Here is an 18561-nt window from a genome sequence, read left to right on the forward strand (position 1 = left end):
TTGTAGCCTGGAACTGGACCTGCAGGTTCTGGATCTGGTTCTGGAGAAGGTCGTGTTCTTCCTTCACCTTCAAATTTTTCTCCTTCACTTTTAAAACTTTGCCCTCCAAATCATTGGAATTTGTAACCTTCTTTTGCAGATCATCAACTTGAACATAAAGGTGGAAGTTTTCAGCCACCACACGGTCAGTTTCTGATTTCATGTCCTTACATTTAGTCTCCAATGTTTGACGGTGTTTGAGAAGGTCAGTCAGCATATCTCTTTGGTCTTGGAGGGTCTTTGTTTCTGCTTGAAGGGGTCTCAGTTTATTCTGTACCTTGTTGTGCTGAAGAACCAGTTCACGTAACTCTTCCTGCTGCTGTTTCAGATGTGAAGCCTCATCCTGAAGCTGCTTCTTCTTGTCTTCAAGTTGAGACTTTTCTTCAGAGATTTTGTGGAATTCAGCTTTAGCCACTTTTAGTTCCTCCTCTGTCCTCTGGAGATCCTGAATTTCTTTCTCTAAAGCAGCAATTTCCTGTTTTGGAGCCTGGATCTGAACCTGCAGGTCTCGGATTTGGTTCTGGAGAAGGTCGTGTTCGATCTTTGTCTTCAAATTTTTCTCCTTTGCAACATTAAGTTTCTCTTGCACCCGATCCAGCTCTGAAAGGTGTGCATTGCCGGCAGTCTTTTTCTGGAGTTTCTTCATTTGAGACTGGAGAACTCTGTTCTCTTGTTTCAAACTTTTTCTCTCAGACTTGAAGGCAGAAATTTCTTGTTTCATTTCCGTTGTATAGTTCAGTTGCTGAAGCTTGAACTGAAGTGTGGCCATTATGGCTTTCAGGTCTTGGTTATTTTCAAAGACCTGAGATGTTCTTTTCTTCTCTTCTTCACACATTTTTTCCACATGTATCTGCTTTTCGATGTCCACTCTTAGACTCTCCACCTGCTTCACCAGTCTTTTGTTTTCATCGATAGCAGCTTTACGGGATTTTTTCAGTTCCTTGTATGAAGCGTCGAGATCTTTCCTTTTTTGCAATTTCTTGCAAAGGTTCTCAGCATGTTTGTTCAAGGTGTCATTTTGCTGAAGAATTTTCTCGGTGATGATGTTCAGTTCTTCGATGGAAACATCCATCTCCTGAAATTCTTTGTTGTAGGACATTTCCAAAAGGTGATGTACTCTCAGTTTCTCAGACAAATGTGAAACGTGCTTGTTTCTCAGTATGTCGTCGATCAACTCAGACAGCTGTCTGTGTCTGAAACGCCAACTATAAGTAAAACAAGAGCAATGAGTTGATGACCCTCAAATGAGGTCATCGCCTTCAAAGGCTAAAATGAGTGACATCACTATTACATATCAGTGATGTCACTGTGTGATGTCAATGTGTGATGTCACTGTGTGATGATGTCACTGTGTGATGATGTCACTATGTCTATGATGTCAGTGTGCAGACTTTTTTCTTTTTGTTCTGTGTTCAGATGACCAAGCAGACCTTAAGTGAGAATATCTTGTTTCAAACTGACTTTATTTAAACCAAAAATATGAATAACACTAGGCTAACACTGGACGCGGAAGCAGAGTGCGTGCAGCATCCACTTTCTTAAACCAGACATGCATTTTTCCGTGATGGTCGACAGGTGCTTCTTTAACAGCTTTTTTTTTTGTTTTTGCCATCATGGATAAATTGTTTTTTTTCTAAACCCAAAACCTGGCCACATCCCCCGCTCGGCCCACTACGTTGATCTGTGTGTGTGTTTGTGTGTGTGGGGGGTGTATCTGTGAAAGTTCAACCTCTAAAGGTTGTCTTGTCATTTGGACAATATGGAAACAGGTTTCCCTGTAAATGAAATGATTACTTTGCTGTTCTATGGAGTAAGATAACTGTCAAAAAGAAATGTATTCATAAATAATATTTTGTATTCATAAAAATAAATTTGTATTCATGAATACAAAGTTGTGCATATATTTAAATTTTGTTTACAACTTTTAGTTTTACGTTTGACATGTCTCTTGAAGACGACTTTCTCCTGTTCACAAACTGTCAAAAATACGTCATGGGGTCACAGGCTTATACATCGAGTCCGGAACATCGACCGATCCAACTTCATGTGTATGTTCATTTAAAATAAGACAAATAAAATATAATTTTTTAGAATGGTATTGATGCCATAAAAGGAAAATTATCTGGATAACCAAAGCTGTTGAAATTTTAATAAAACATAACAAAACACATCGATCTCTGACCACATTTGTGGTTTCCAGCTGATTGTGTAAACAATGTAGCAGGGGATAGTCGTAGACCCAGAAGTGGTGATAAACAACCCAAACGGAGTTGCAGACATGCCAGTCCACTTTGTTTGCCTGCCGCCTCCACCAACCCTCGCCTGGACTCTTAACTACTCTAGTTTGATCTCTGATAGTCCCTGCTCGTGTCTGATCTCTGCCTGTCCAACCCTGCTTTAGTTTTTTGGACTTTTATCTGTATTTGTCATTCTGTCTGTGCTGTTAAACCTGCTGCCCACGGAACCAGCTGTCTGCCCGTTTGTGACAGTTGGGAGGTAAACAGTATGCTACGTGTGCAGTTAATAAATATCAAAGTGCAAGAACAGTACTAATAAAAATATTCAGTGGGTTGTAACAGAAAGCTGATGCACCAGGGGGCCCAGCACAAGCACCACCCCAGGAGACCACCACCCCTGTCTCAGATTTGTCGCGTTAATTGCGCGTTAACTCGACATGTGCATGACGCCGACAATTTTTTTGACGCATTAATCAGGGATTTTTTCATACGTGTCTTTCCACACCGCGCTGGCGTCCCTCATCGCCCTCTAACTCACCGGCTGCTCTCACTAGATCACAGGCGGGTCTCCAACCTCCAAGCTGCTAGCTAGAACCGGCCTGGCGCTAGGACCTGGAGAGCTCCTGCACTCTAACTCGGCTCCGGTTTGCGTCTAGTACCACGTCTGGTGGTACCTGCTCGCGTCCGGCGCCGCATCCCGAGAGCTGCGGACCCCCGACGTTCCGAACAGCAAGCGCACCGGGGGACGTTTTAAATGTTCTGGAGGTTTAAGCGTGATCCAGCCCCAGCATAGCGGTCTGTCTGCCGGCATATTCATCCGTGAGCTCCACTGGACACGTCGCTGCATCGAGCTGCAGCCAGAGAACGCGGCGGCAGGAACAGACTGTCAAACTATCCACAGTGTATCCCGCTTTTCTCAGTCTTTAAGGTTTTAAAAAACAAAAGTTCATTGGAAATGATAAATCTCTATTTCATTTATTACTGTAGTTCAGCAGAGGAGGAGAAGATTTAGTCCTGATAAAAAATGAACACTGCAGATGTTTATTCTATTAAGTATACTTGAGTTTAAGTACAGGCTACTAATTGAATACTTTTTCAGACTAAGTTGGAACAATCTATGTCGACAATCTATAGGTAGTATTTAAAAAGAAAACCTTTAAGTGTACTGCCTCACTTTTAGTACAAACTAAAAATAATTGTAGTTCACTTAAATATATTATTTGTTAAAGGGATTACTAAGAAAAATTTGAATAAACTTTTCTCTTTTGTCTTCTGGATAAGCTGTATAGTTTTTAGTAACAGTGTTTAAAAATATACATTTGGCATTAAATTATTAATTTAATTTAATTAGAATTTAGTAAAATTTAATTTATCTCGTTAATAACAAATGTCTAAAAGTGCTTTTTTAAACTATTCTACGAACTACTTTTCTAAAACAGCTCCTGACCATAGACTGTAAAAATAAATAAAATAATATTCTTATATACAGTCTATGGTCTTGACTAAAAGTCCGCCATGTTTGACGTCGCGGCGCCATCGCTGCTTTTAAGTTTTCCTCCAATCTCCACCAAACAGCGGATCTGATGAACTGAACGGCGTCTAGAAAAATCCCAGAAACCGTCTGCGGGTCGAGATGATCCGCAGCAGCAGCACCTCACGACGACACACGCCGCCAAACTCACCGTCAGCTTCGTGTTTCCGGTTTCTCCTCCTGAAACAGCCAGCAGGTCCACGGCAGCCTTTAGGAGCGTGTCTAGTATTAACTTCATTTCGAAATAAAACACACTTTCCGCCTTTGTATGTTATCGATCGATAATCTAATCAGAGAAACAACGGAGACGCCATTTTCCCCCGGAAGTTGACTTGTTTTAGCTTTTAGTCATAACTTTTATTACTAATTTAATTATTATTATAAACTAAAGAAACATGATAAAAACAAAACAAGAGCTAACAAATAACCTGCTTATCTCCACAGAAAAATCAGATGAACCCAGATGTTGGAAAACACTCAGTAAAATCATCCTAGAGTCTCAGATTTCACTAGTTTTTGGTCAAAAGGCCACACCCCCTTTTAAGCACAGTTGTTACTTCAAAGTAAAAATAGTAAAGCTCCTTAAAATTCTTCCTCAGTTCAGGATACTACATGTAACTACAGAAGAAAACATTGTGGAATTAGACTGTAAATGTTCATTCCTGTTGTGCCCAGACATGTCATGTGGAGTACATCAGGGCGCGGTTCTCTGACCTCTGCTGTTCCACACTTGTAATGTTTAACATCATAGTTATGCAGATAACACTCAGCTTTATGTCACCAAGTGACTGTAGTCTTTTAAAGTGTCAATTCAAAACGTTTGAGTTCGTATAAATTCAGACGATAGAAAAACACTTTAAGGAGCTCAAACGTCTGAAGACAGAGAGACGGATCTCCCAGACGTCTTTTCCCTGCACTTGTGCCTCTTCAGCAGCCTGGAGTCGGAGAAGCTCCTCCTGCAGCTGCTGCAGGAATGCGGCCTCTCCCCCGTGTGGATCTGCATGTGAGACTTGACGTGTCCGAGCTGCCGGAACCGCGACCCGCACACCTGGCACTCGTAGGGCTTCTCCCCCGTGTGGACGCGCAGGTGTCTCAGGAGGTTTGTGTAGATCCTGAAGGTCTTGTAGCAGTGTGTGCACTTGTGCGGCTTCTCCCCGGAGTGCTGCAGCCTGTGGGACTTCAGCGCCTGGTGGATGATGAAGGTTTTCCCGCAGACGTCGCAGGCGAACGGCCGCTCTCCGGAGTGGACGCGTTGGTGGTACTGGTACGTGGCTTTGTAGCGGAAAGACTTGCCGCACTCCTGGCAGTTGTGCTGCGGTTGTTTGGAGTGGAGGAGTTGGTGTCTCCTCAGCGACCCGGCGGAGTCGAAGCTCTTCCGGCAGGCGGCGCAGCTGAACGGCGTCATGTCGGCGGTGGTTTTGTCCTGTCGATAGATGACTCTGCGGTTTCCTCTCTGTTGGCTCCTCCTCTTCGTGACCTGCTTCTCCTCGTGAGTCCTCTGATGCTTCTTCAGCTGACAGTTGTAGAGGAACGTCTTCCCGCAGAGGTCGCACATGAACGCCTTCCTTTCTCCGTGGAGGAGCATGTGCGCCTTCAGCTTGTTGTCGTGCATGAAGCTCCGCCCACAGACTTTGCAGGCGAAGGGTTTTTCGCCCGTGTGAAGACGCGTGTGCCTCCGGAGGTTGTGCTGAAGCGAGAAGCCCATACCGCACACCTCGCATGTGAAGATCTTGCCTCTGTGCACGGCCTGGTGCGCTCGGAGCGAGCTCCTCCTGGTGAACGCTTTCCCGCACGCTGAGCACGAGTGAGGCTGCTCATGTAAGGTGACGGCGTCCTGGAAGGTCTTCGTGGCGTGCAAGGCCTCATGAGCGCGCAGGTTGTATTTGGTTTTGAAGCCCTTCTGGCAGACGGCGCAGACGAAAGGTCGCGCGTCCGTGTGCACCAGCTGATGCTTCTTCAGGCCGGTTCTGCTCTTGAACGTCTTGGCGCAGAGCGGACAGCAGAAGCTGGCGTGGATCCTCTCCTGGTGTCGCAGCCGGTGCTTCTCAAAGGTCACGGAGTCCCTGAATCTTCTGGGGCACTGCTCGCAGGCGAACGGCCTCCGCTCACTGTGGGTGTTCGTGTGCTTCTTCAGCTGAAGCTGACGGCTGAAGCTTTTGCCACAAACATCACAAACAAACAACTTCCTGTTGCTGCCGATCGCCACTTCCTGTGTCCTGTTTGGAACGTCACAGTCCTTCACAGCTGCGGAAGACAAACCAACTTTTTAGGACAAAATTAATAATAAATTGGATTTTTTCTGCATTAACTCTTAAGTTAAAGACCCACTCTGATGTAAATCATGTTTATTTTTGGTGTTTTTATTACCTTTTTTGTTTAATTTAGGCTTAAAATTGCCTGTCTGCGTATTCCTTTTCTCAATCGTGAATCAGGAGCAAATGAAAAAAAAATGCTGTTGGAAAAAGTTTTTATTTTTGATGTAGAAAATATGCTGGGGGGGTCTAAAGACTCCTGGGTTAGGGGTAAGCTAGCAGGAGAGAGTGTAAACAGGATATCAGGAAGCAGGGCGGGGCTTACTAACAGTCCCGCCCACAACTCAGACTTCTAATGATCTCCTGCCGCTCTGCAGAAACTGTCCTAGAAAACCACAGTTTTTTTTATTTTGGATAAAAATTGCACCATCGTAAATAATAGACCAATAGAAAGACTTTGAGAAGAGATCAAAAGATGATCAGAGTGGGTCTTCAGCTCCTAACTTATAGTAGATGGATAAACTCCCACCTTGTCCAGGTGGGGGGGGCAAAGTCCCGTCTCCCCTCGACTCTCGGACCTCTGAGAAACCAAAGAGAAAAGACTTGTAAGATGTTTCACTAGCTAATTTTCTATGACCTTATTGACATTCTAGAAATGTTGAAAAAAAACACAATTTCACAATGAAACTGTTTCTATTAAATCATAATTATGCAAATAAACACAAACCAACCTACGTGATAAATCAAAAACACGGATGTGAACAATACTTTGATTTACAGCAGATACATTCACATTTCTGCCACGGCACTAGCGCTCATCATTTATCAAAGGAGACGTTGGCGTCTCATTCAGGCCGTGGAGCGGCGAGCTGCTAGAGATGAAGAGATTTGGGGAAATGCTGGTTGGTGATTTTACAGAGGAGCTGTGATGACTTGATGACTTGTTTTTTTAAATATGAGTTGTAAAAGCATTTCCATATTTATTGTTTGTTTTCCGATTGTTAAGTGTGTTTTTTTTTATGTATTATCTCTGTATGTAGTCCACTGCTGCAACCATGATGCAACCTGATTTTGGTCATCTTTTACTTTTACTTTTATCTTATGTTCTGTGTCTCATTTCGTAATTTCCTGCCTATAAACAGTAAAAATGGTCATCTTGGGTTTAACTAGAGTCATTTATGAGTTTATGAAATCGTTTTTATCTTCAGATTACTGCTGATCAGTCATTATTTGTTCCTAAAAGTCAATATTTCTCAGGAATTGTGAAAACAAAAAATACATCATGTCAAATAAAGGTTTTAAAAAGTTGATTTAGTCAATTAAAGTATCTTAAAAGTCTACTTTGAACTTTTTGTCAGTTACAGAATCGTACCCTCATCCAGCCTGTCCATCTGAGCAGCAGATGAGGATTCTTCATCTCTCCGTTGTGCAGCCGTCCTCCTCGTCAGCCTCCCGAAGGGCTTCAGGGAGAAGAGCAGGCCGCTCTGCTGGAACAGCACGGGGCAGCCGCTCAGGACGTTCTCCCTCCACCGCCGGGCGTCCTCAGCGTTTTTGGTCACGCTCTGCAGCTCGGCCTCCAGCTGCTCCAGACGAGCCTTCAGAGTGGAGTTCTCAGAGAGCAGAAGGGAAGACATCTGCGAGAAAACGCTGCAGATCTTTCTGCTCGTCTCCCTGGACAACATCTCTGATGTGGAGTCAAAGGCCGACTGCGAGGATGAAGATCAGAGAATTTATGGGAGAAACACTTTGATTCAAATAGATTTTAAAAATAAGAAGCAGACACTCATTTCAACTCAGTTTGAGATGGATTTTATTTATACATTTGGACAAACCACTGAGTTTAGAAAATAAAACACATTTATATTTAACTTTTTCGTATCTGTAATTAGATTATCGACTTTTATTTTTACTTGAAAAATTAAATCATGTAAACTCTCACTTAAGTACTTTTTATGTAAGATCCACATTTCAGGTACTATTACTATTCAAGTATTTTTAATATTTATATATATATAATTGGGTGTTTTGATTTGTCTTCATTCTTTTTACATTCATCACCAAAAAAGTTTAAAAACACACAAAAAAGTAAATATAACTGGTTATGTTTTATCAAAATCAGAATTTTTCTCTGACATGAATACAAAATTTGATGTTTAATGTTTTTACCTAAAAGTTTAGCTAAAATTATTCTAAAATTACAAAGTCCTTTATCAAAAAGTAGAACACTTGAAGTTTATTCTATTAAGTACACTTGAGTATAGGTTACTGACTGAATACTTTTTCAGACTAAGTTGGAACAATCCATGTCAACAATATATAGGTAGTATTTAAAAAGAAAACCTTCAAGTATACTGCCTCACTTTTAGTACAAACTAAATATAATTGTAGTTCACTTAAATATATTGTTTGTTGAAGGGATTACTAAGAAAAACTAACATTCTCTTTTGTCTTCTGGATAAGTTGTATAGTTTTTAGTAACAGTGTTTAAAATTATACATTTGACATTCAATTATAAAGAATTTAGTCCAATTTAATTTATCTCATTAATTACAAATGTCTAAAAGTGCATTTTTTAACTATTCTACAAACTACTTTTCTAAAACAGCTCCTGACTAAAAGTCCGCCATGTTTGACGTCGCGGCGCTTCCGCTGCTTTCAAGTTTTCCTCCAATCTCCACCAAACAGCGGATCTGATGAACTGAACGGCGTCTAGAAAAATCCCAGAAACCGTCTGCGGGTCGAGATGACCCGCAGCAGCAGCACCTCACGACGACACGCGCCGCCAAACTCACCGTCAGCTTCGTGTTTCCGGTTTCTCCTCCTGAAACAGCCAGCAGGTCCACGGCAGCCTTTAGGAGCGTGTCTAGTATTAACTTCATTTCGAAATAAAACACACTTTCCGCCATTGTTTATGTTATTGATCGATAATCTAATCAGAGAAACAACGGAGACGCCATTTTCCCCCGGAAGACAGGACGTTTTTCAAAATAAAACGCAGTTTGCACACGCTCCATTTTAATTTCGCGAAACATATAACAAATAACTATATAAATTTATATTTTTCAAAGACCTATAAATGACAAAACATTTCAAACCATCACTTTACATTAATGTACAATTTAAGTTAACAGGAGTCATTACAACCAAAACTTCTTTTCATTTTGCCATTCATCCAAACCTATATTTTTCTTAAAAAAAGACGCTTTGTCTTAAAGTTTGTAACAAAGTACTGACACACACAAAGGATAAATCCCCAAAACATCTGCAGACATTACCTTTGAATTTATCCGTCAGCTTAAAGGAATTCTGAGTGTCAAAGAAGTTCTCTTGACAAACTCAGATCCGTAACTTCTGGTTCAGAGGCCCCTCCAGAAATTTTTCATGGGGTGCCAGTGGGGGCCACCAAAACCATGAGCTATATTTTCAAAGTTCATTCTACTAAACACAGTAAAACAGCCTGAAGAAAACTATCAGAACGTTAAGCACCTGCTGATATACTTTGTTTTATGTATATATGCCATGGTACTTCTGTGCATAGATGAATGGAAGTACAGTTAACATTTTGAGTTGCACAAAAATTCTGTTTTGTTTTCCAATCAGACTGGAACTACCTTGAACTTTGATGTTTCCAGACGATATTGTGATTTATAGTGAGAGAAAAGAACAGGCATAGGAGGGGCTAGAGAGCTGGAGGTTTGCCCCGGAAAGGATTTAGGAAAAAACAGCACAAGCAGATGAAACCTCGGATCTACAAGTCCTCCTCAGAATCTTCCTCTTTATCCATCTCAAAAGCATTCACTCATACTCGGTTTGCTGCTACTGCGCGCTCGCAAATACCCATGTATTGACCATCTTGCACGCCATAAGGAGGGAAATAAGAGAAACGGGTAAAGTACGAATAAAAGATCATAATAGAAAAATATACAGGCTCCCAGGAGGGAGCGGAGCTGGAAAATCGCAGGGTTTGCTTGAAGTAACCCCCCCCTTGTCTCAACCCCCTACGCCCACAGCCGAAGAATGTCCAATAAAAACTCTTCTGATCAAGTTTTGTAAAAATGTATTAAAGAAAACTGGAACATTGGCCAACATAAAGAGTTTTGTTTTGTAATTCAGAACAATAGACTGTACTTTTCACGAGGACTGTGCCTTTAAACCAGGAGAATGCACCTCCTCCTCAACCAGTTAAGAACGAAAGGACATCTGTCTAGAACTTACCGGTTTCATCCATAAACACCTGGTCTGGATGATAATCATCCTCCGTGAACATTGGGATAGTTTAGGCTGCTTCTGAGTCAGCTGATTACATTTCTCCATGCAGGCATAACAGATTCCAGCTCAGTCTGTAGTGACCACTGGGGTGGACGGGTGTCGCCCCTGGTGGCGCCACAGTTCTAATTCCAAACAAGGTTTGGTTCCGCCTATGACCGCTAACAGGTGTGCTTCTTGAGCTGCCGTGAGTCGGAGAACCCGCATCCACACAGCTGGCAGCAGTAGAGCTTCTGACCCGTGTGGATCTGCAGGTGGGACTTCAGGCTGTTCCCCTGGTTGAAGCTGCGGCCGCAGACCTTGCAGCTGAAGGGCTTCTCGCCGGTGTGGATGCGCTGGTGTCTGCCCAGGTTTCCTGCGTTGTTGAAGGACTTTCCGCAGGTGCCGCAGCTGAATGGCTTCTCGCCGGTGTGGATTACCTTTGGGGGAAAAAAGCGAATTCATTCCTGACATGATCGCCTGACGGGTCACATTGGTGAAAATCCAGGTCAAGTTGTCAGGATTGTGCAAATTGTTTTTAAGTGTCAAAAACATAAAAATGTTTGTTATTTAATGAAACTCAGATGATTATTGTGTCTCTTGGAGCAAGGACGTTCCACATTACTAAGCCGACCAATATTTTCAAGCAACATGGGGAAGAAAAAGAATCTCTGCTCCTGAATAGTGTGAAATAGTTGAATGCTTTGAACAAGGTATGAAATTCTTGCATAGTTCAAAAAACCTTGACCCTCATGCTCTCTTATGGGGTCTAGATGACAGAATCATGGGAAGAGAGCCGGTCGGCCCCTTCAGGGTTTCTTCTTCTTTTCCTTTGGGCTTTTCCCTTCGGGGGTCGCCACAGCCAATCAGTTTCCTCCATCTAAGCCTGTCTTCAGCATCCTCCACTCTAACACCAGCCACCTTCATGTCTTCATTCACTGCATCCATAAACCTCCTCTTTGGTCTACCAATATATTCACTGTCTCTCCTCTGAACATGTCCAAACCATCTCAGTCTGAACTCTCTGACTTTATCTCCAAAACCTCTAACATGTTCTGTTCCTCTGATGTTCTCATTCCTGATCCATCCTGGTCACTCCCAAAGAGAACCTCAGCATCTTCATGTCTGCTACCTATCTTCATCACTCTGACACTCCTAACGAGCTCCTCCATTAAGATTACTCCTCCTCCATTTCTCTTCCCATCTCCACCATGATAGAACAACTTGAACCCTGCTCCTAAACTTCTAGCCTTGCTACCTTTCCACCTGGTCTCCTGGACACACAGTATGTCTACCTTTCTCCTCTGCATCATGTCCACTAACTCTCTACCCTTTCCTGTCATAGTTCCAACATTCAAAGTCCCAACTCTCAGTCCAACACTAGTGACTTTCCTCTTCTCCCTCTTTCCACGAACTAGCCATCCTCCTCTCCTTCTTCCACTAACAGTAGTCCAGTTTCCACCAGCACTCTGTCAGTTGTTGTTGACACAGGTCTTGCCTGATACTGTATGGATATCATTGGTATGATTATATTTGATTTGACGTCAGATGCCCTTCCTGAAACAACCCTCTGGGATTGGCACTATGAAACCCTGGCTTGGGCCCCCTTGTGGCTACATTTTTAGGTCTGTTCAATAACATTTAATTCTTGAGAGACCGACCATAAGACCATTATAACCAGTCTTAATGCCGACTGTCATTGAGTGTTTAGAAAAATCACAATTAAGTGTTATTTTCAAGAGAATTGTAACGCGCCGTAAACTGACCTGATGCGCCTTGAGGCTGCTGTGCTGCGTGAATGTGCGTCCACAGATCTCGCAGGTGAAGGGCCGCTCCCCGCTGTGCGTCCTGGAGTGAATCTTTAGGTAAGTGGGGTACTTGAAACTCTTCCCGCAGACGGTGCAGATGTTTGCTTGGTTCGTGGTGTCTTTGGGTCGGTCCGCGGTGTGTTGCTGCTGGTGAAGGTGCAGCTCCGTGATGGAGCAGAGCCGCTGACCGCAGATCCTGCACGTACAGGGGATACCCGACATGTGCGTCTGCAGGTGTTTGTGGACACATTGGACTGCGTCGCCACACGCCACACAAACCGGCGAGCTCTTCTCCGTGTGAGAGGTCTTCTGGTGCACTTTCAAGGCGGTCCTGTGGATGAAGCCTTTGCCGCAGGTCTCGCAGCTGAAGGGACGTTCGCCGGTGTGGATGCGCTGGTGGTTTTTCAGGGTATGTGGCTGGTTGAAGCTTTTCCCGCAGGTCTGACACTCGAAGGGCTTTTCGCCCGTGTGGATGAGTAGGTGGCGCTGCAGGTTTCTGCGGACTGTGAAGGTCTTGCCGCAGTCCTGACACTCGTAGGTGCGCTCTCTTGTGTGGACCTTCTTGTGCAGTTTCAGGGCCTGCGCTCGGTAGAAGCTCCTACCGCAAACCTCGCAGTCAAACAGTTGCGTGACAGCGTGAAGGCGCTTGTGGCTTCTCAAGAGCTTCTTTAAGGCGAACGTCTTTCCACAAATGTCACAGCTGTGAGGTCTTCTTCCTGTGAACACAAACCTCGGTTTACTTATGTGACCCTCGTCACGTCAGAAGCGTTTGACCTAGACGTATTCCAAGTCTGCTCCGCCCCTAGGCTAACAAAAACACTTTCTCTGTGAAGCTTGCGGGATTAAGCTAGCTTCGCAAAGCCTTTATCTCTCCAATCCCCGGCTAGTTCACAGCTGTGCAGACAATAGCCGTCTGTGCTGTGATCCAACTCAGTGATGAGCGAGAAAAGACCATTTGATTTAGAGTTCAAACTTCACATACGGTGATATTGGAAAAAACGACTGAAGAAACAGAGGAGACTATATTCTGGTGGAGGAAGGGAGCAGACTATTTCCTGGTAGATACATCATGTAACAACAGAAGCTCCGCCCTCACAGGACCCTTCCATTTTTCTATGGACCTACGACCAATGGGGGACCAAAAATGGTACAAGTTGGTCCGGCTTAACAAGTCCATTTTGTAATGGAAACATTCTAAAGTCCAGTTTGGTCCAGTCCGGTCCGGATCCCTCAGTGGAAACGAGATACTTGTTACAAACGCCCGTATTAGACTCATCATGGCCTCTGATGTCTAAGTCTAAGATACCGTACAGGAACCGAGCTTCACGGACACCAAGAAGGGAATATTATTTGAGATTCATGTGTTGGTCAGTTCCAGACAAAGTCAAAGAGGCTGACCTTTCCTCTGTGCTCGGACCCTGAGAGGTTTGAGCTTCCGGACACTTTTGGATCCGAAGATGTTGTCTGGGTTGCCGTCGTCTGGGTCCCCTGGTAGCAACTGACAGAGAATTTATACCATGAAGGTTTATAGTTTCCTGTTTCATTCATCCTCAGATACAAACGTCAAACATTTATCCCAGGGCTAATAAAAACATGAAAGGCAGCTCTGAAAGGGCTGTGAACCCACCAGGTGGTCCAGAGAACCTCCATCGTACAGAGCCAGGTTCTCTGTGAGCTGAACAGAGTCAGGAGCCTCCGTCTCCTCCACCCTGATGAGAATCGTCTGAGTGTTGTCCTGAGAGGAGGAGAGATTTCACTGAAACTCGACTTCAGACACTTATTTCAAGTTGTAATTTTCTACTGAAGATCCTAAATGGTTCCAAATTATGTATATTATATATCAGTTTATATTCTAGATCAGGGGTCACCAACCTTTACGAAACTGCGGGCTACTTCATGGGTACTAAATCATACGAAGGGCTACCAGTTTGAAATTATAAATTTGCTTAGTTTGCCTTTAGTTCTACATTATTAATAATGAATAATGATACTTCTCTATGTGAAGACACTGATTTCTTAGCATAATTATCAATAATGACAACAAGCTAGGAAACAGATATCAATGTTCAGAACTTTAATAATCTCAACAGATCCTGTCACATTGAGGTAATGACCAAATTAAATGTTTTTAACAAAATTATAACTTATTAATTAATTAATTATAACTATTATATTATAATGGATTGGATTAATCTGCGCTTTTCCAGACACTCAAAGCGCTTACATTGTATATCCATTATTCATTCACACCTCATTCATACTTGGTGATGGTAAGCTACTATTGTAGCCACAGCTGCCCTGGGGCAGGCTGACAGAGGCGTGGCTGCCAGTACGCGCCTACGGCCCCTCTGACCATCACCGGAACATTCATACACATTCACACACCAGTGGAGCCTCACTGGAGGCAAGGAGGGTTAAGTGCCTTGCCCAAGGACACAACGACACTTGGCTGGCGGGAGCAGGAATCGAACCGCCTATCCTTCGATCGTTGGCCGACCCGCTCTACCACCTGAGCCACTGCCGTCTGTGGATCTACTCTCCTCAAACGCTTTAATTAAGTCTAATGTACCCGTCCCTTTATTTTCCTTAAACCTCTGAACAGATTGATTGACAGATCACACAGCAGACAAGAGTATGTGCACGGTGCATTCACTGACCTCTGGACATAAGCAAACAGCCACTCGGCCCAACTCAGTCCGCTACAAAACTTTGTCATTTTTATACAATCCGCAGCAAAACAAATCAGTTTTTCAGAGAAAACGTCGACACTATTTAATCACTCGATTATATACGGATCAGTGCCGGTTGAGACGTCATCACTATTCGCAAGCCCCCGAGCCGATCTGACAGGCCGAGCACATCTGCTACCTACACCAGTGTTCTATGTTTTCTCTGATAAACTGCTTAGTTTTGCTGCCGATATCCGATGCTCAGTGAATGCACCATTCAGAAACACTCAGCAGCCCTGGGTTCTGTTTCCATTACACATGAAACTTTAACCAAATTCTAGGAATTTTGAAAAAAACAGTGTCGCCATGACACGGTTTTCGTAATAATGCGATAAAACACAAATCAACTCATGCGATAATTATTAAGAACACGGCGATGTGTGTGTTTTTTTAAAATTTGATTTACTAAAAAGGAGCATTTGAGTGACGTCACAGCAGTGTGGTGTGCGCGTGCCGCACTGGCTCACGCGGCGAGTCCACTGACAGTCTCAGATGCAAGTGAGAAGTCTGTTCAGTGGTATGTAAAAGAATGTCCAGAACAAGTATTCAGGCTGCAGAAGTGCAGCTACAGATGAAGCGATGAGGAAATCTTGGTTATTGATTTTACTAAGGAGATGCACGATCAGCTGTGACGCTGTGGGATCTGTCGTGGCGCCCGCTGTGCTGTACTCAGACAGACACTTCAGAAGCGCATTTAATTATAAAAAAGTCAATTTCCATTACAGTTCTGCCAAAAATGTCCATATCCATTTTAATGCGCCCCCAAAACCAGCTCCTCTACACGGAAAAACGTTTTTTCTAAAAGTGCAAGTTTTTTTTTTTTTTTTGTAATCTGTGTTTCCATTAAAGATAACTAATAATCAAATATTCTCAGTGTCTCCATGTGGGAAAGGGAGAAGGGGACGCCTCATTCTTTGTTATTAGCTGCGTTTCCATGACACATTTGCGCAAAACTAAAATTCTAGGAATTAAAAAAAAAACAGTTTATAAATGACACTGTTTCTATTAAATCATAATTTTGCGATAAAGCACAAACCAACTCACGCGATAAGTCATTAAAAACACGGCGATGAACGAGAACAAGTAGGCCTATTTTTATTTTGTATTCACTGAAAGGAGCATGTGGGTGACGTCACAGCTCTGTCTGGGGCGCGTGCAGAACAGCTCGACTCAGAAGAGGGAGAAGTCTGTTCAGCAGTAAAAAGAAAAAGCATTCTAACAAATAAGAATCTGGACCTTTTTTCAGCTTGAAAACTCGACAACACCCATTCAAGTTTCTGTCACGGCACTCGAACTCATGACACTTCAGGCTCCAAGCGGCAAAAGTGCGGGGGCAGAAGAAGCGATGAGGAAAGGAGGAGGAGCTGCTGCGTGATTCCGTATGACCCGCAATTTCCAAAGCGCTTTGACGCTGCAGGACCTCTCGGTGCCCCGGCTGTGCAGCGCTCAAATAAGAGACTTCATAACGAGAAGCGCATTTATTTTGAAAAAAGTGTTTCCATTACAGTTTTGCGAAAAATGTCTATTTCCTCCTCTAAGCGCAAAAACTTTTTTTTCGAAAAATGCCAGTTTAAAACACATGAAAAACTAATCTAAACAGCTGTCTGTCACCAGAATGTTTAGTACAAAAACATAATAAACCCAAATTACTCCCAAATGTAAACATTTTTCTCCGTTTTGTTTCACTAATCTTACATTTTCCATTTTATACTATTTATTCCTATTACCAACAGTAATTTGTAGACGGTCCCTAAATGTGAACCAACACCTCTTGCTTCTTTCAGCTTGAGTGTTGCACTGTTCCCGGAGCGAATGTCTGCCGTTGGAAGTTTTTTTTCTCAAGAATGCCATTCATAGAAAAAAAACATGTATATTGAAACGTGCAACATTTAGCCTTATTGTGTGTTCTTACAGATCAGTGTGTTGTTGTTGTGTCATTTCAAAGAGTAACAATGGCATGAGGCTAAAATAAGTGTGTTTGTGTTCGCTGAAATCAATGTGGGCAAATACTAGAAATTACCAGTGAAACTGAATGCAGCAACAGCGAGCTCTTGATGAAATCGCAGAAGTGCAGAAATTCCATGCGGTCCCTGAATGCACCACCTGCAGCTGCGAATGTGAGGATTAAACCCGCAAAATATGCGCAATAAAGTCAGAATGAAATGTTTTGAACGAACTCCAGGATGGATGTTGTGGTAACCAAATGGGGAGGGAAGGAAGACGGTTAAAAGTCATGGGTGCGAGTTTGAGTTCCCTGTAATTGAGGATGAACGTTGCTTCACCTGCCAAAGTGGTTTGTGACCTTTTTAAGACCAAACTATCAAAATTTAAGGCTTTTTGATTCTTTTTAAGGCTTTATTTTCAAATTTAAGGCTTTTTAAGAATTTCTAAGAAATTACAGCAACCCTGTAAACTTTAGACCGGAAAAGCCATACGGAAAAGGTAGTAACATTTTTAAGACTAATATATCAAAATGTAAGACTTTTTTAATGCTTTTTAAGTCCTTATTTTAAGGAACCCTGTGAATGCTAACTAAAGCTAGCTGCTCTAGTTCTATAAGAGTTGTATGAAAGACAAAAATCCAATTGGAGTTTACCTCATGCATTCTGCCTTCCCACAGATGGATTATGGGAAATCTCTTTACTCCGGTGTCATCGACAGTCTCCACTGAATAAAATACAAATTAAAGAGAAATGTTCACGTCTGGCGTCTATCCGGACCCCAGCAGGACTGGTTCTTCACCTCTGCAGCTCTCTAAAAGCTGGCTGCTCTCCGTCTGCTTTCCCTCCTCGCCCGGACTGCCGCTGCTCTCCAGCATCAGCTTCAGCTGCATCTCCACCACCTCCAGTTTCCCCCTCAGCTCCTCGACCTCAGCCGCCCCCTGAGACACCTGCAGACCACAGAGAAACCCTCCTGACCAGACAGCTGAGAGGGAAGCTGGGGACTGACGGCAGAGCAGGAGTTGTGTACTTGCTGCTGCAGATCGGAGGAAGACTCCAGGAAAAGCTGGTTGATCTTCTCTGCAGCTTCTCGAGCCAAAGGCGCCATGAAGAGCCGGAGCTGGATCTCCTGAAGAGAAGACACAAATCTGTGGTGAAAACTTCCTGAAAGGATCAAGAGTTTAAACCCAAACTTACTGTGTGAATCTCAGTGTTTTTATTATGAATAAATAAATTTAAAGTTATTTAAGACAATAAAAAGCTGTGCTTCCTGGTGGTGATATATCACAAAGACCAATAACAGAAACCACTCTTAAATTGAGTTCATCTATTAATAGACTCAGCTTGAATGAAATCTGTCCATTCATATTTCAAACCTGCTGAATCCCTTTTGGAGTTTTGATGTTGCTCCCCAACTACTATTCCAGTCACTATGCCAGCTTGTAGCAAAGTTGGACGCCATATTGGATTTACCGCTGTTAACAATTGCACAGAGCTGGAAAACAATTATGTGACTTAAAGTAAATTATTACTCAGCTAATAAATGGGGCTGGTTTGACAAAATCAATTTGAATTGATTGAAACTTAATAATAGATCAATAATCGATTCATAAAGGGGAGAGGAGTCAAACTTGTGCAAATCTGTGTAGATTTGAATAACATCACAACCATGCATATAACAACGTATTTGTTTGGAGAAAAGTTTGAAATATCGTTCATCTGCTGTACTTTGTACAAAAATAACAATAAAACCATGGCCTGGATCTTTATTTGTAATGAT

General features: G+C 42.9%; 2 protein-coding genes and 1 long non-coding RNA gene across 4 annotated transcripts in view; 1 reads left to right on the plus strand and 2 right to left on the minus strand.

The window, feature by feature from the left end:
• The window catches only part of LOC118599488, a 12558-nt gene extending 5002 nt beyond the window's left edge, over window positions 1-7556 (plus strand). The window contains exon 3 of the long non-coding RNA XR_004948868.1: window positions 7418-7556. This is a non-coding gene — a long non-coding RNA (uncharacterized LOC118599488). The remainder of the gene's footprint in view (window positions 1-7417) is intronic.
• The window catches only part of LOC112149411 (zinc finger protein OZF), a 30019-nt gene that overhangs the window by 10936 nt on the left and 522 nt on the right, over window positions 1-18561 (minus strand). Inside the window, exons 2-8 of one of the 2 annotated variants that reach the window (XM_036214684.1) lie at window positions 17812-17910; window positions 17584-17731; window positions 17438-17508; window positions 13740-13847; window positions 13511-13610; window positions 12071-12828; window positions 9869-10744 (exon numbers count right to left, since the gene is read on the minus strand). In XM_036214684.1, the coding sequence (XP_036070577.1) occupies window positions 10487-10744; window positions 12071-12828; window positions 13511-13610; window positions 13740-13847; window positions 17438-17508; window positions 17584-17731; window positions 17812-17910 (1542 nt within the window). In that variant the 3' untranslated portion in view covers window positions 9869-10486. Of the gene's footprint in view, window positions 1-9868; window positions 10745-12070; window positions 12829-13510; window positions 13611-13739; window positions 13848-17437; window positions 17509-17583; window positions 17732-17811; window positions 17911-18561 lie in introns of those variants that run through there. The other variant, XM_036214683.1, reaches the window with a different exon arrangement.
• Window positions 4143-8996, minus strand: LOC118599482 (oocyte zinc finger protein XlCOF6-like). Its single transcript, XM_036214681.1, has 4 exons — window positions 8852-8996; window positions 7432-7765; window positions 6589-6639; window positions 4143-6051 (listed from the first exon to the last, which is right to left on the minus strand). Exons 1-4 carry the CDS (start codon window positions 8963-8965, stop codon window positions 4673-4675), a joined length of 1878 nt encoding a protein of 625 aa, XP_036070574.1. The 5' UTR covers window positions 8966-8996; the 3' UTR covers window positions 4143-4672.

Source organism: Oryzias melastigma, linkage group LG13 (genome assembly GCF_002922805.2).
Source record: "Oryzias melastigma strain HK-1 linkage group LG13, ASM292280v2, whole genome shotgun sequence".
NCBI classification, from domain to species: domain Eukaryota; kingdom Metazoa; phylum Chordata; class Actinopteri; order Beloniformes; family Adrianichthyidae; genus Oryzias; species Oryzias melastigma.

Bases quoted from the DNA above. Each gene is read 5' to 3' on its own strand.
- LOC118599482 (XM_036214681.1), bottom strand. From the start codon at position 8,965: ATGGCGGAAAGTGTGTTTTATTTCGAAATGAAGTTAATACTAGACACG. The intron at 7,766-8,851 runs GTGAGTTTGGCG...TCATCCTCGCAG, and splicing joins CCGGAAACACGAAGCTGACG to TCGGCCTTTGACTCCACATC. The intron at 6,640-7,431 runs GTACGATTCTGT...TTGGTTTCTCAG, and splicing joins GATGGACAGGCTGGATGAGG to AGGTCCGAGAGTCGAGGGGA.